General features: G+C 52.5%; 1 protein-coding gene across 8 annotated transcripts; it reads left to right on the plus strand.

Moving 5' to 3' along the window:
- Window positions 1-10: 10 nt before the first annotated feature.
- On the plus strand, window positions 11-12,640 carry IL17RC (interleukin 17 receptor C). 8 transcript variants are annotated; one of them, XM_073901645.1, is made up of 19 exons: window positions 11-922; window positions 1,213-1,234; window positions 1,421-1,573; window positions 1,860-1,934; window positions 2,026-2,135; window positions 3,264-3,375; window positions 3,712-3,756; window positions 5,462-5,601; window positions 5,823-5,882; window positions 7,902-7,956; window positions 8,043-8,224; window positions 8,321-8,371; window positions 9,239-9,287; window positions 9,451-9,572; window positions 9,825-9,884; window positions 10,401-10,449; window positions 11,647-11,742; window positions 11,843-11,882; window positions 11,978-12,248. In XM_073901645.1, the coding sequence occupies exons 1-19, from the start codon at window positions 710-712 to the stop codon at window positions 12,111-12,113; spliced, it is 1,770 nt and encodes a 589-aa protein (XP_073757746.1). In that variant the 5' UTR covers window positions 11-709; the 3' UTR covers window positions 12,114-12,248. The 8 variants fall into 8 exon arrangements, with proteins under 8 accessions (XP_073757746.1, XP_025740730.2, XP_025740732.1 ...); XM_025884945.2 differs by lacking the exon at window positions 11,843-11,882 and having other exon boundaries at window positions 11,978-12,640; XM_025884947.2 differs by lacking the exon at window positions 11,843-11,882 and having other exon boundaries at window positions 9,242-9,287; window positions 11,978-12,640.
- The last annotated feature ends 147 nt before the right edge of the window (window positions 12,641-12,787 follow it).

Raw genomic sequence — 12,787 nt, forward strand, 5'->3', positions numbered from 1 at the left:
TCACATTCTCACAAGCAAAGCCTCTGAAAAGGCAAAGGAGGACCTGGAAATCTTGATCCTCACTGTAACAGGTTCAGAAAGGTCCATTTGTCATGCAGCCAGCACATGGCAACAGCACAAATGGGACCCCCGTCTGCCTGGCTCTGAGTCCTGAGTTCCTTTCCTCCCTACCACACTTGAGCAGAGGCCAGGAAGTGGTGAAAAGCCCACTTCCTGATGCCCTTTGTCCCTGCCTTTAGAGCGCCTGTCCCACAAAGGGTCACTGAGTCCCTGGCAGATGTGTGAAGGGACCGGGGGTGCCCTGTATGAGGGGACCTAATGGGCACCAAATCCCGGATTCATGGGGGCAGTGGAAATGCCCCAGCATGGCCCAGGCCCTCTTCCTTAGCGACTCCCTGGGGTGAGTAAGAGCTCCCTTACTCAGCTGTGATGCCGCCACCCTCTTCAGGCGCCCCTCCCAGCCAGGTGTCAGCGGAGAAGGAGGAGGAGGAGAGGGAAAGGAGAGGAGGCCACCACCCCAGTCCAAGGCTGCTGGCTCCCAGGCCTGGTGTTGGTGGGAGGGACAGGGCGGGGCGGGAACAGCCAGCTGCCTGCCGGGAGCCAAACCGAAAGCACTCCGGCTGGACTGGGACAGGATTCAGGACTCCCAGGAGAGGGAGTGCTCAAGCCAGCACTGGGACCCCAGACTGAAGAGGGATTCCGGCCCCTCATGCCCACAGGCTTGGGGCTGAGTGGGAGCAGAGGTACGGTGTCTGCCCCCCCCTTTGGGGGGGGCAGGACAGGGCCTTGGGCCTTGGTGTCTCCTGGTACCTGGAAGATGCCTGTGCCTTTGTTCCTGTTGTCCTTGGCACTGGGCCGAAGCCCCATGGTCCTCTCTTTGGAGAAGCTTATGGGGCCTCAGGACACTGCCCGCTGCTCTCCAGTAAGTCTGGGGTACTGGGAGGGTTGGGGAAAGCTCAGGGTTCAGTCCGCCGCCGATTGGAGGCCCTAGCTTGGCTCCTGTCACTGTCACTACCACCAGAACTGCCCTGGCTGGTCTGTCTGGTGCTGATGGGATAAGAGAAGAATGGGGAGGGGGCAAGAGCTGGATTTGTCCTCTCCTGGGAGGGGCTTGAATGGGGAGCCCCAGAAGGGTGGGCAGGGATACGAGGCAGGGAAAAAATGGCTAGATTCGATGGCATAAGCTCTGACTTGTCTTTACCTCCTTCCCAGGGCCTTTCCTGCCACCTCTGGGGTGAGTAGCCGTACTTTTGGAAAGGAAAGAACTGCCCGGGTTGGCAGAGGGAGGGGAGATGTTCCAGTTCTCTGCCCTCACCACCCACCCTCAGCCCAGGAAAGAGCCCAAAGCTCTTTGGCCCTCTGGGGGTGTCAGGTGCAACTAACCTCTAGCTTCAGCTCCCACCCCACCCTTCATGCACAGATGGTGACGTGCTCTGCCTGCCTGGGAGCATTGTGTCTGCCCCGGGCCCTGTGCTGGTGCCCACACGCCTGCAGACAGAGCTGGTGCTGAGGTGCCACCAGGAGACTGACTGTGACCTCTGCGTGCGTGTGGCCATCCACTTGGCTGTGCATGGTGAGCAGGTCATCCCCTAACTGTATGTGCACACGTCAGCATGTCTGGGATGGGCACAAGGACTGGGGAGTCTGTCAGGCAGTCCTGTGCATCCTCAATGCTCTCCTGGAGAACACCGGCCAAAGGACCCCCAGGTCAGCCTGGTCTCCCTGTCTCCCCCCACCCCCACCCCAAGGCCCCAGGCCTGGCCCCTGCTTCTCAGCACTGGGCTTTCAGGAAGGAAGCCAAGCCCAAAGCCGGCCCAGAGCCGGGGCCTGACCTGGGCCTTGTTCTCGGGTCCTTCTAGGGCACTGGGAAGAGCCTAAAGATGAGGACAAGTTTGGAATAGCAGCTGATCCAGAGCTTGAGGAGCCTAGGAACGGTGAGGAGAACCCGGCTGGCCCAACTGCCCCTAGCCAGGGCCTTGCCTGTGGCCCCGGGGCCTGACCAGTGCCCCACCCTGTTGCTCACAGCCTTTCTCCAGGCCCAAGTGGTGCTCTCCTTCCAGGCCTACCCCACTGCCCGCTGCGTCCTGCTGGAGGTGCAAGTGCGTGCTGCCCTCGCGCGGCCTGGTCAGTCTGTGGTATGCGAAATAATAATTGTAGCAGTAGCCGTCTTCTAAGTATGATGTCCTGAAGTGCTCTCATGTGCGTGTTATGTCTGTGTGCTGACTCCGGCAGGGCTGTGGGCAAGCCCTTTCTGCCTCTGTTTTCCTGTCTGTAAAACGGGAATAAGAATAGTCCTATCTCATATGGCTGTTGTGAAAAAAAGATGAGTTGGTATGTGTAAAACAGCTGATGTAATGCCCAGCACTGAAGGGTCTCACGAGACTTCATTCTCCCTTTCCTTTGTAATCCTCAGAAGTACACATGAACTAGGCATTATTATTACCCTCATTTTCCAGACAGAGAAACTGAGGTTGGAGAGGGGAAGGCCGTGGGCTGGATCCACTTCTCTGGACTTTCTGCTATACCATGTCTGCCCTGTGTGTTGACCGTGGTGAGGGGTGTTGGGGCTTCTCCCTACTTCAGGAGGCCACATGTGTTTGGAAGATGTAGCTCCACTTGGGCCAAACCACTCAAACCCTTTGACTTCCGCCCCTGCCCCCAGCTCCCAGCCAATATCCTCTTGCCTGGAAAATTATAGAATGGGAGAAAGTCTGCTGGCCCACCTCAAGGGGTAGTTGTGAGGACCACTGAGGCATTGGGTGTGGGAAGGGCTGTCCCACATTTGTGCTGGGGTATCTGATCACCTTGACTTTGGCCATGTGATGTGGGATAACACGGTGGGGACAGGGACTCAAAGAGCTAGGGCCCTCATCCCTGCCCAGCTGACACCCTTGCTGAGGGTGTGTGCTTTAGAGCGGGGGGCTTTTAAAGTGATTTTTTTTTAAAGCTTTTATTTATTTATTCGAGAGAGAGAGCACGAGAGGGAAGAGGGTCAGAGGGAGAAGCAGACTCCCCGCCGAGCAGGGAGCCCGACGCGGGACTCGATCCCGGGACTCCAGGATCATGACCTGAGCCCAAGGCAGTCACTTAACCGACTGAGCCACCCAGGCGCCCTAGAGCTGGGGGCTTTTAGAGGAAACACTAATGGGAGAATTTCGGGCCTTACAGCACAGAGTCATTGGTTGGGGGAGGGGGTGAGTGGAGCCCTCGGCCTTTATTCTGAGCCCCATACCACCAGCCTTCCGCCACTCCTCTCCTCACAGGGCTCTGTAGTATTTGACTGCTTCGAGGCTGCTCTGGGGGCTGAGGTGCGACTCTGGTCCTACACTCAGCCCAGGTACCAGAAGGAACTCAACCTCACACAACAGTTGCCTGGTAAGTGGCCCCAGAGCCTCAGGGGCCCCAAGTCCTGCCCGCCCCCAAGTCTCTTTCTCCTCTGGCCACTGCCATTCTGCTTTCACCCCCTTCCTAGTCCCATCCACTCATAGGCAGGGGTCCGAGCTCCCATCTTCCCCAGAGTCTGTCCCTCTGTCTCTTCTCCCTAGGTGATATTGCTTCCCAATGCCTGAGGAAGATGCTTTGGGCACTAGATAGATGGGGTGGTATTTAAGGGACAAGGAGCCCTTCCCAGTGCTCCCTATGGGTTGGATTGCCCCCCTTCTTTCTTTGGCCCCCAGCCCCACTGGAGGCTTTTCTGTGATCTCTCTCCAGACTGCAAGGGGCTTGAAGTCCGGGACAGCATCCAGAGCTGCTGGGGTAGGGGCTATGGCCAGTAGGGCTGGGAGGAGGGAGGGGCAGGGTCTGGAGTGTGAGGGACCCTTGGAGGTGGCTTCAGGTCTGGGCTTGCCACAATCCAGATGCTCATAGAGCTCATTAATTCATCACACATCTGTAGTAGCTCCTACTCTGTGCCAGGCATTGGGAATATGAAGCTGAATCTCTCACTCTTTATAACAAATTTATTTACTAGTACCAGGGACATCTAGAAGCCCAAAGTGTTGTCAAGATTATGGTACACCCCACTATCCACTATATATCAAAATAAAAATAATATTAAACCATGAAATAAGGGCTAGGAAAGTCAAGGCTCTGATGATTTTTCCCAGGCACTACTTGAATTTTATTTTCACTTTGTTCATTTTTCGTGTTGTATTTTCTTTTTTACTGTGGTATAATACACATATAGAAAAGTGTGTAAAGTGCACTAATTTTAAAGTCCAGTTCAGTTAATTTTTAAATATGTATACACTTGCATAACTATCAAGATATAATCAAGATATAAGCAGTGTTGTTTTTGAAATCTTAAATTTTTTTTTTAAAAGATTTTATTTATTTGTCAGAGAGAGAGAGAGCACAAGTAGGGGGAGTGGCAGGCAGAGGGAGAAGCAAGCTCCCTGCTGAACAGGGAGCCTGACGTGGGACTGGATCCCAGGACCCTGGGATCATGACCTCAGCCGAAGGCAGATGCCCAACCAACTGAGCCACCCAGGCACCCCAAACTTTAAATTTTTTCAATTTTATTTCCTTTTTGGTTCCTTAAGTTTGGCCTGCCTCTTTGGTAATTCATTAGAGACGACTCAGCACCAGAACTTTGAGGACACAGATACACATCATGCATTTCATGTCTTCATTCATTCAGTAGACACTGGTTCACTTATTCAACAGATATTTATTGAGTAGTTACTCTGCCCAAGAAATAATCCTAGGCACTGGAGATAAGTCAATAAACAAAACCGACAAAAATCCTTGCCTTACAGAGAGGACCTTCTAGATGAGAGTCAGAGTCAGGATAGGGGTGATGGAGGACACAATAAACACATGGAGGTGTGAACTATGCACTAAGATGTGATTAGTGTGATGGAGACAATTTGGGGAAAGGAAGGAGTATAAGGGAGTTGGGAGTTGCAGCAGTCAGGGATGGCTTCACTCTGGTGAGCAAACACCTGAAGGAGGTATGGGAGGAGCCCTGTGGGTATCTGAGGGAAAAGCATTCCATATGCAAAGGGAAGAGCCAGTACAAAGGGCCTGAAGCAGGAGTATATCTGGTGTGTTTAAGTATGAGCAAAGAGGGCAGTGTGTCTGCGGCAGATTAATTAAGGACAAGAGTGCTAGGAAATGAGGTTAGAGTGGGTAGGGTCTTGCAAGCCATTGTAAGGACTCTGGCTTTTACTCTGGGAGTAATTTGGCAGGGGGTCATCAGAAGGTTCTGAGCAGAGGAGGATGATATATCTTACAGTGGTTACAGGATCCTTCTGGTTGCAGAAGGAGAAGAGTTGTGTCGAGATACCAGGCTGGCTGCTAGGGACAAAGTCTGGTCAGAGATGAGGACACAGTCTCTGCCCTCCAGGGCCTTCCAGTTTCAGGGATATGAAGGAAACTAAAGGGTCAGTCAGAGGGGTATGGCCAGGGGTGGGTATGCAGAAGAGGTGAAGGAAGTCTCCCTCTCTTTGCCTCCCCCCAGCCCTGCCCTGGCTCAGTGTGTCTGCCGATGGCGATGATGTGCACCTGGTGCTGGACGTCTCTGAGGAGCAGCACTTTGGCCTCTCCCTGTACTGGAACCACGTCCAGGGCCCCACAAAACCCTGGTGGCACAGCAACCTGGTGAGGCCTCCCCCTCCCCAAGTCCATTCCCACTCTAGGCTGAGGCCCGTGCTAAGGATGCGAGCGCATTATCAGAGGGGACCCTTGAGGAGGATATAGCGACTCACACCCCAAGCAAGGAACCTTGGTGGCACGGCTGCCTGCCTGGTTCCCTCAACTTTGGCTTCTGGCCTTCCTCCTCCTCCTCCTCTCCAACTTCTCACCTTCCGCTTATCCCACAGACCGGGCCACAGAACATTACTTTGAACCACACAGACCTGTTTCCCTGCCTTTGTATTCAGGTAAGAGAAGAGTCCAGCTAGGTGCCAGGGGAAGGGGATTGGTGAGGGCGGTGGCCGTTACCCTCCTTGTCATGCCATCCTCCGTATTCCTCTTTGCGGTGGGAACTGTTTCTCCCTAAGGTGACTAGCCCTTTCCTGACCTTTGCTGTCCTGTCTTCTGCCTGTTGCAGTCTCTGAATGCTCTTCCTGATCCTCTAGGCACAGGACTCCTACTCATTCTTCATGGCCCCATTCAAATACCACCTCCTCCCTGAAGCCTTCCCCTAATCCTCCAACTGCCTCTTTGTCCTCTTCTGGAAAGTAGAGCATGTGCTGTGAACTCAGACAGTTTGCATCCTGACTCTTGCCATTTGCTAGCTGTGTGATCTTGTGCAAGTCACTTCACCTCTCCGAGCCTGTTTCTTATTTATAAAATGGAAATAACAATACCAGCCTCATAGGACTGTTACAAAAGAAAGTATCCAAGCTTCTATATGTTGGCTCTTTCCTCTTCTTTTTTTTTTAAGATTTTATTTTATTTTTTTTAAGATTTTATTTATTTATTTATTTATTTATTTTAGATTTTATTTATTTATTTGAGAGGGAGAGAATGAGAGATAGAGAGCACGAGAGGGAAGAGGGTCAGAAGGAGAAGCAGACTCCCTGCTGAGCAGGGAGCCCGATGCGGGACTCGATCCCAGGACTCCAGGATCATGACCTGAGCTGAAGGCAGTCGCTTAACCAACTGAGCCACCCAGGCGCCCTGAAGATTTTATTTTTAAGTAATCTCTACACCCAGTGTGGGGCTTGAACTTAACAACCTTGAGGTCAAAAGTCGCATGTTCTACCAACTGAGCCAGCCAGGCACCCGTCTTTCCTCTTCTGATTGCACATTTAAATGGTAATCAGGTCCCATCTATTTTATCTCTGACATTAATGCCTGTCATTTCCACTGCCTGAAATGCCCTCACATCTTTTCTATACAACCAAATCCTTCCAGCTCAAATGTTACCTCTTTCCCAAAGCTTTTCCTCAACTGTCTGGCCTCTCCTGTCTTCCAATCTTCTTGCACTTCTGTCTTTTCTTGTTCATTTATCACTTCCTTTCTTATTTGGGCACCTGTCTCATTTCTTCTTGCACACAACAGATGCTCAATAAATGAGTGGTCAATTTATTAATTTATACATGTTTTATCCTTACTAACTTTGTAATTTCCTTGAAGGCAAGGAAATAATACCTAATTCAAATTTAGTAACTCCCCAGAAACTTGCACAATGTCTAGCATGTAGTGGGTGCTAATTAAGTCTGTTAAAGGAATGAATGAATGAATGAATGAATGAATGAATGAATGAAACCCTACTAACACTGTGATAGGACACATAACAGATGTTCATGAAATGTTTGCTCTGATATAAACATCCTTACTGCCAAGCACAATGCCTGCCACATAGTAGGTGGTCTTAATTAAAAGTTTGCTGAATAAATTAATGTATTATCTCTACTGCTTACCACAGGGCTAAGCACAGAATAGATGTGCTTTAAAAGTTTATTGAAAGAAATGGGGTGTCTGGCTGGTTCAGTTGATAGAGCATGTGACTCTTGATCTCAGGGTCATGAGTTCGAGCCCCACACAGTGGGTATAGTTTACTATATATATATATATATATAGTTTAGTTTACTATATATATATATGTATATATATAAACACTTAGCACAGTACCTGGCATATAGTGGGTTCACATGAAATGACTGTGGATTTAATTATCAACATCCCTACTACCTACCATGGTGCTAAGACACAGAGTAGGTACTCATTAAAAGTCTGTTGAATGAAGGTGTTGCCAGATATTGGTATAGGGTTTGCTGGAAGAATAAATGTGTGCAACTCTAGGGCTTTACAAAGGGCAAAAAGACTGGGCAAGTGTTGATGAAATATTAGTCGAATGAATGCATCCCCAGTGCCTAGCAGAGGGGCTGGCACATACTCTGGGAGGGTCAGCTGGGTTGAATGGACTAAATAGAACCCTGTTTCTTTTCCAGGTGTGGCCTCTAGAGCCCGACTCTGTCAGGACGAGCCTCTGCCCCTTTAGGGAGGGTGAGAAGACCAGGGCTGGGGCCAGGGTAGAAACGGTGTAGGTGGACACATGCTGGCCGCCCAGTGACCCAGCCCTCTCCTTGCAGATCCCCGGGCACAAGGGAACCTCTGGCGTGCAGCCCGGCTGAGGCTACTGCCGCCCCGGGGCTGGCAACTAAATGCACCCTGTTCGCTGCTTGCTGAGGCCACTCTGTGTTGGCAGGCACCAGGTGGGGGCCCCTGCCAGTCGCTGGTCCCGCCACTGTCCCGAACAAATGTCACTGTAAACGTAAGTGAAGCGGTGGGAGGCTCCTGGGATCAGGAAAGGAAGGGGAGCTCAGGGGAGCACATTTCCTGACCTTACCCAATACCCTTTTTTCCACAGAAGACACTTGAGTTGCCATTGCTGAATGCCCACCCCAACCTCTGTGTCCAGGTAAGAAGAGGCACAAGAGCTCTGGGCTAGGGGCAGGACCCCAAGTGGACCCCCCCCCCAGAATTCACTGTCTTCTGGACCCAATTTATCCTTGGGTCACTGGAGCAAAGTTGTTATGGGCTACCTCTGGGAGTTGTGCTATTTATTTAGCAGTGCTGTGGGACTCTGAGCAAGTCACTGCTCTGAACATCAGTCTCCTCATCTGTTTAATGGGGATGATAGTAACTACTTCACAGTAGTGAATAAAACCAATAAATATTCCCACCCTGTAGAGCTTATGTTCTAATGGAGAAAGACAGGGGCGCCTGAGTGGCTCAGTCAGTTGAGCGTCTGCCTTCGGCTCAGGTCATGATCCCAGGGTCCTGGGATCGAGTCCCACATCAGGCTCCCTGCTCAGCAGGGAGCCTGCTGCAGAGGGAGCCTGCTTCTCCCTCTGCCTGCCACTCCCCCTGTTTGTGCTCTCTCTCTCTCTCTCTGTCAAATAAAATCTTAAAAAGAAAATAATGGAGAAAGACTCAGACTGAGTGAATAATACAGTATCCAAGTGGAGTGATCAGATGAGGCCTCTTGGTGAAGGTGGTTAGACGAGAAGGGAATGTAGGAAGTGCTTTGTCAGACATGAGAAGAGCTAATGTAGGGTCATAAGGCTCGTTAGCACAGATGCCCTTGCAAGGCTGAGGCTGAGAAAAACAAAGTATCTCTTAATCACCCAGCCTTGAACCCTGATCTGCCTAACACTAGGTCCAGGATGCAGAACCCCGCATCCCCACCTCCCCCCAGCCAGAGAGGCTTCCCTTACTGTCCTTCTCTTCTTTGTGGCCTTGCCTCTTGCTTTTCCCTGTGCCCCTAACCTTGGCTCCTTCTAAGCAGGTGAGCAGCTGGGAGAAGCTGCAGCTACAGGAGTGTTTGTGGGCTGGTGAGTGAAGCCTGGGGAAGGCTGGGGCAGGGCTATTGAAATAGAGGTGAACCCTAGAAGAGCCACCTCATGGGGATTAAGGTCAGGCATGGGAAGGGGTGGGGGCAAGTGGCAGCCTCCAGCATGGTTGGGTCTCACTCACAATGGGCTCTCACCCCTCCAGACTCCCTTGGGGCCCTCAAGGATGATATGCTACTGGTAGAGACACGAGGCCCCCAGGACAACAGATCGCTCTGTGCCTTGGAGCCCAGTGGTTGCACCCCACTACTCAGCAGGGCCTCCACGGTAAGGACGAGGGGACTCTCCTCCATGTACCTTTCCAGTTCCATCTCAAGCCTGGCCTCAAATTTCCCCTCCTCTGTGCCAGACCCTGTGCTGGTCTCTGGGAATGTGGGGGTGACTCAGACCTAGACCCTGTTCTTAGTGACCCCTTACAAGTCTCCAGCCCCCCACCACCACCACTATTCTGCTCAGCTGCAGCTTGGTGGTCTCCTAAGTGTGGTGCCCCTAGGTGACAGCCTCCCTTTGGCTTGGCAGAGGGCAGCTCACCTTGGAGAACAGTTACTACAAGACCTGCAGTCAGGCCAGTGTCTGCAGGTGAGTAGGTGGCAGGAGGGACTTGCCCCAATGCCCAAGGCCAATAGGCCTAAAACTCTGTATTTAACTTCTTCCATCTCTTCCTGTGCCTAGCAGAAGGTACCAGCAAAACCCTCATTATTCCTAGGCAGGGGCCTCCTCACTATCCCTCTAGTACCCACTCACTATCTATTTCTGCTTATTTTGTGTCCAGCCCTGGGGAAGCCAAGAACTGAAGAAGCACAGTTCCTGTTCCCAAGTTGCTCACTGCTGGCTAGAAAACAGTAAACAGATAACCAAATTTGTGCTAAGCCCTGGGTTCCAGGGAGAGCTTCAAGGAAGGGCAATTTCACGTGGGCCAGATATGGCATGGAGTAGGCATAGCGTGATCAAAGGCAGAGCAGCTTGCGGGGACCTACAGTGTGTGTGTATGTGTGTGAAGTATGTATAGTTGAGGCTGGGAATTTGGAGATCAGGCTGGCCAGAACTTGGTGGGTGTTCTGGGGCTGTGGCCTTGGTTTTGTTTGTGTCTTACAGCTGTGGGAAGATGACCTGAGAGCACTATGGGCCTGCCCCATGGACAAGTGTGAGTATTACAAGAACTGCCCTTCCCCTATGTACCAAGGGCTGGAATCTAGACATTCCTACAGGGCACATGCAATGGCCTTGTCCTTCTCTGGCTCAGATCAATCAGAGGGACACTCCTTCCTTCATTCAAAAACCAAGAAGAGAGCTTACAGAGATTCAAGCATCACCAAAAAGACACAATCCCTGTCCCCACCACAGCCATAGAAGGCTAGAAAGACATTAGCTAAACAATCACTTACATTTAGTAAATGTGAGCTATTGAAGCATTCACTATAAAGTGTCCAAATCCATAAATGCATATATTGGGGAACTGATTTAGGTGGGGTGAGGCCAGGAAAAGGTTCTGGCTGTTCTGAAGGCTGAGCTAGGTGAAGGGGGAGAGATGCTTTTTTGAGGAACTCCAAGGTAGCCAGGGAGGTTGGAGGATCTTGGAAGGCAGACCTCTATCACAAGGATGCAAAGGCCATCTAGGGCTTTGGGAGCTGATGTAAGGAATTGGATTTTTTTTTTTAAGAGGGGGGAGGGGCAGAGAATCTTAAGCAGACTCCACACTCATGATCTCACAACCCTGAGATCGTGACCTGAGCCAAATCAAGAGTTGGACCCTTAACGGACTGAGCCACCCAGGTGCCCCCTAGGAAATTGGATTTTATGTTAAGAGCAGTGGGAGTTTCCTGAAAGGCTATAATCAAATTTGTATTTTAAAAAGATCTCCGAGGCTGCCATGTAGTGAAGGACTTGGAGGTAAAAAAGAGGTTAGGGACTCCAGTTAGAAGGCTGTTGGAGTCATCAAGAGAGTGAGATCAAAGGCCCAGCAACCCCAGGCTTACCAGACAATATTAGCTGACATTTGAGAGCTTACTATGCCCAGCTTAAGTGCTTTGTGTGTATTAATATATGTAGTCCTCACAACCTTATGAAGTAGGAACTATTGTGAACCCAGTTTTACAGGGGTGAAAACTGAGGCAAAAGGTGAAGTGACTTATCCAAGGTCACCCAAATAGATGGATCTATGTCCATATACTGACTCTGACACTATATGCTGTGGATTTGGGAAAAATCTTTCCATTCCTCTGAGCCAGTTCAGTCGCCACATGGCAGCCCCAGAGATCTCTTAAATGAGTTTTCTCCTTCCTGAAGTGAGTTGAAAGTGTGAGGTATCTAACTAGCCTGTCCTCTCCCCCGGGTCTCCTAGACGTTCACCAGCGCTGGGCCCTGGTGTGGCTGGCCTGCCTACTCTTGGCCTCTGTGCTTTTCCTTCTCTTCCTTTTCAAAAAGGACCACGTGAAAGGTGAGCACTTCCCGACCTCCCAGGGCTGAGAGTTCCCCTCGAGAAGGTGGCGGCCTGGCGGCCGAGCTCATGGGCCGCCCCCGCCCCTCTCCCTTAACAGGGTGGCTGAGGCTCTTGAAGGAGGACCTCCGCGCGGGGGGGTGAGTGTGAGCAAGTGCCGGGCGGGGGGCCGCCCCCAGCGGGCCGGGCCTCGGGCCTTCTCACGTCTTCCTTTCCCCTCTATTCTCTCTGGCAGCTGCCGCCAAGGGCCGCGCGGCTCTGCTCCTCTACTCTGCGGAGGACTCGGGCTTCGAGCGCTTGGTGGGCGCCCTGGCCTCGGCGCTGTGCCAGCTGCCGCTGCGGGTGGTCGTGGACCTCTGGAGCCGTCGTGAACTGAGTGCGCAGGGACCCCTGGCCTGGTTCCACGCGCAGCGGCACCAGACCCTGCAGGACGGCGGCGTGGTGGTTCTTCTCTTCTCGCCCGGGGCCGTGGCGCTGTGCCACGAGTGGCTGCAGGACGGGGCGGCAGCGTCCGCCCCACACGGCCCGCACGACGCCTTTGCCGCCTCGCTGAGCTGCGTGCTGCCCGACTTCCTGCAGGGCCGGGCACCCGGCCGCTATGTGGGGGCCTACTTCGACGGACTGCTCCACTCGGAGGCCGTACCCGCCCTTTTCCGCAGCGTACCGGTCTTCTCCCTGCCCTCCCAGTTGCCCGACTTCCTGGGGACCCTGCAGAGGCCTGGCTCCCCCCGTCCCGGGAGACTCGGGGAGAGGGCGAAGCAAGTGTCCCGGGTCCTGCAGCCCTCCCTGGACCAGCTGCTTCAGGCTCCCGGGGCTCCCGGGTATCCTGGGGACTGCACGCGGGATGGCACGTGAGGCAGGGGAGACGACTCGAATAAAGGCAGACACTATTTTTCTACCCGTGTCTCCGGCATGTGTCTGTGACAGCGTCGCTGGCCTAGCATGTCGCCCGAGGCCCTTTAACACCCGGACAGGTGCAGCCCGGCACCAACTGCGGGTGGCTGACGTGAGGTGACGCAATGGCATATGGACTGCTCCCATTGGC

Source organism: Callorhinus ursinus, unplaced genomic scaffold (assembly GCF_003265705.2).
Source record: "Callorhinus ursinus isolate GAN/ISIS: 27379988/994484 unplaced genomic scaffold, GSC_fseal_2.0 scaffold15, whole genome shotgun sequence".
NCBI lineage: Eukaryota > Metazoa > Chordata > Mammalia > Carnivora > Otariidae > Callorhinus > Callorhinus ursinus.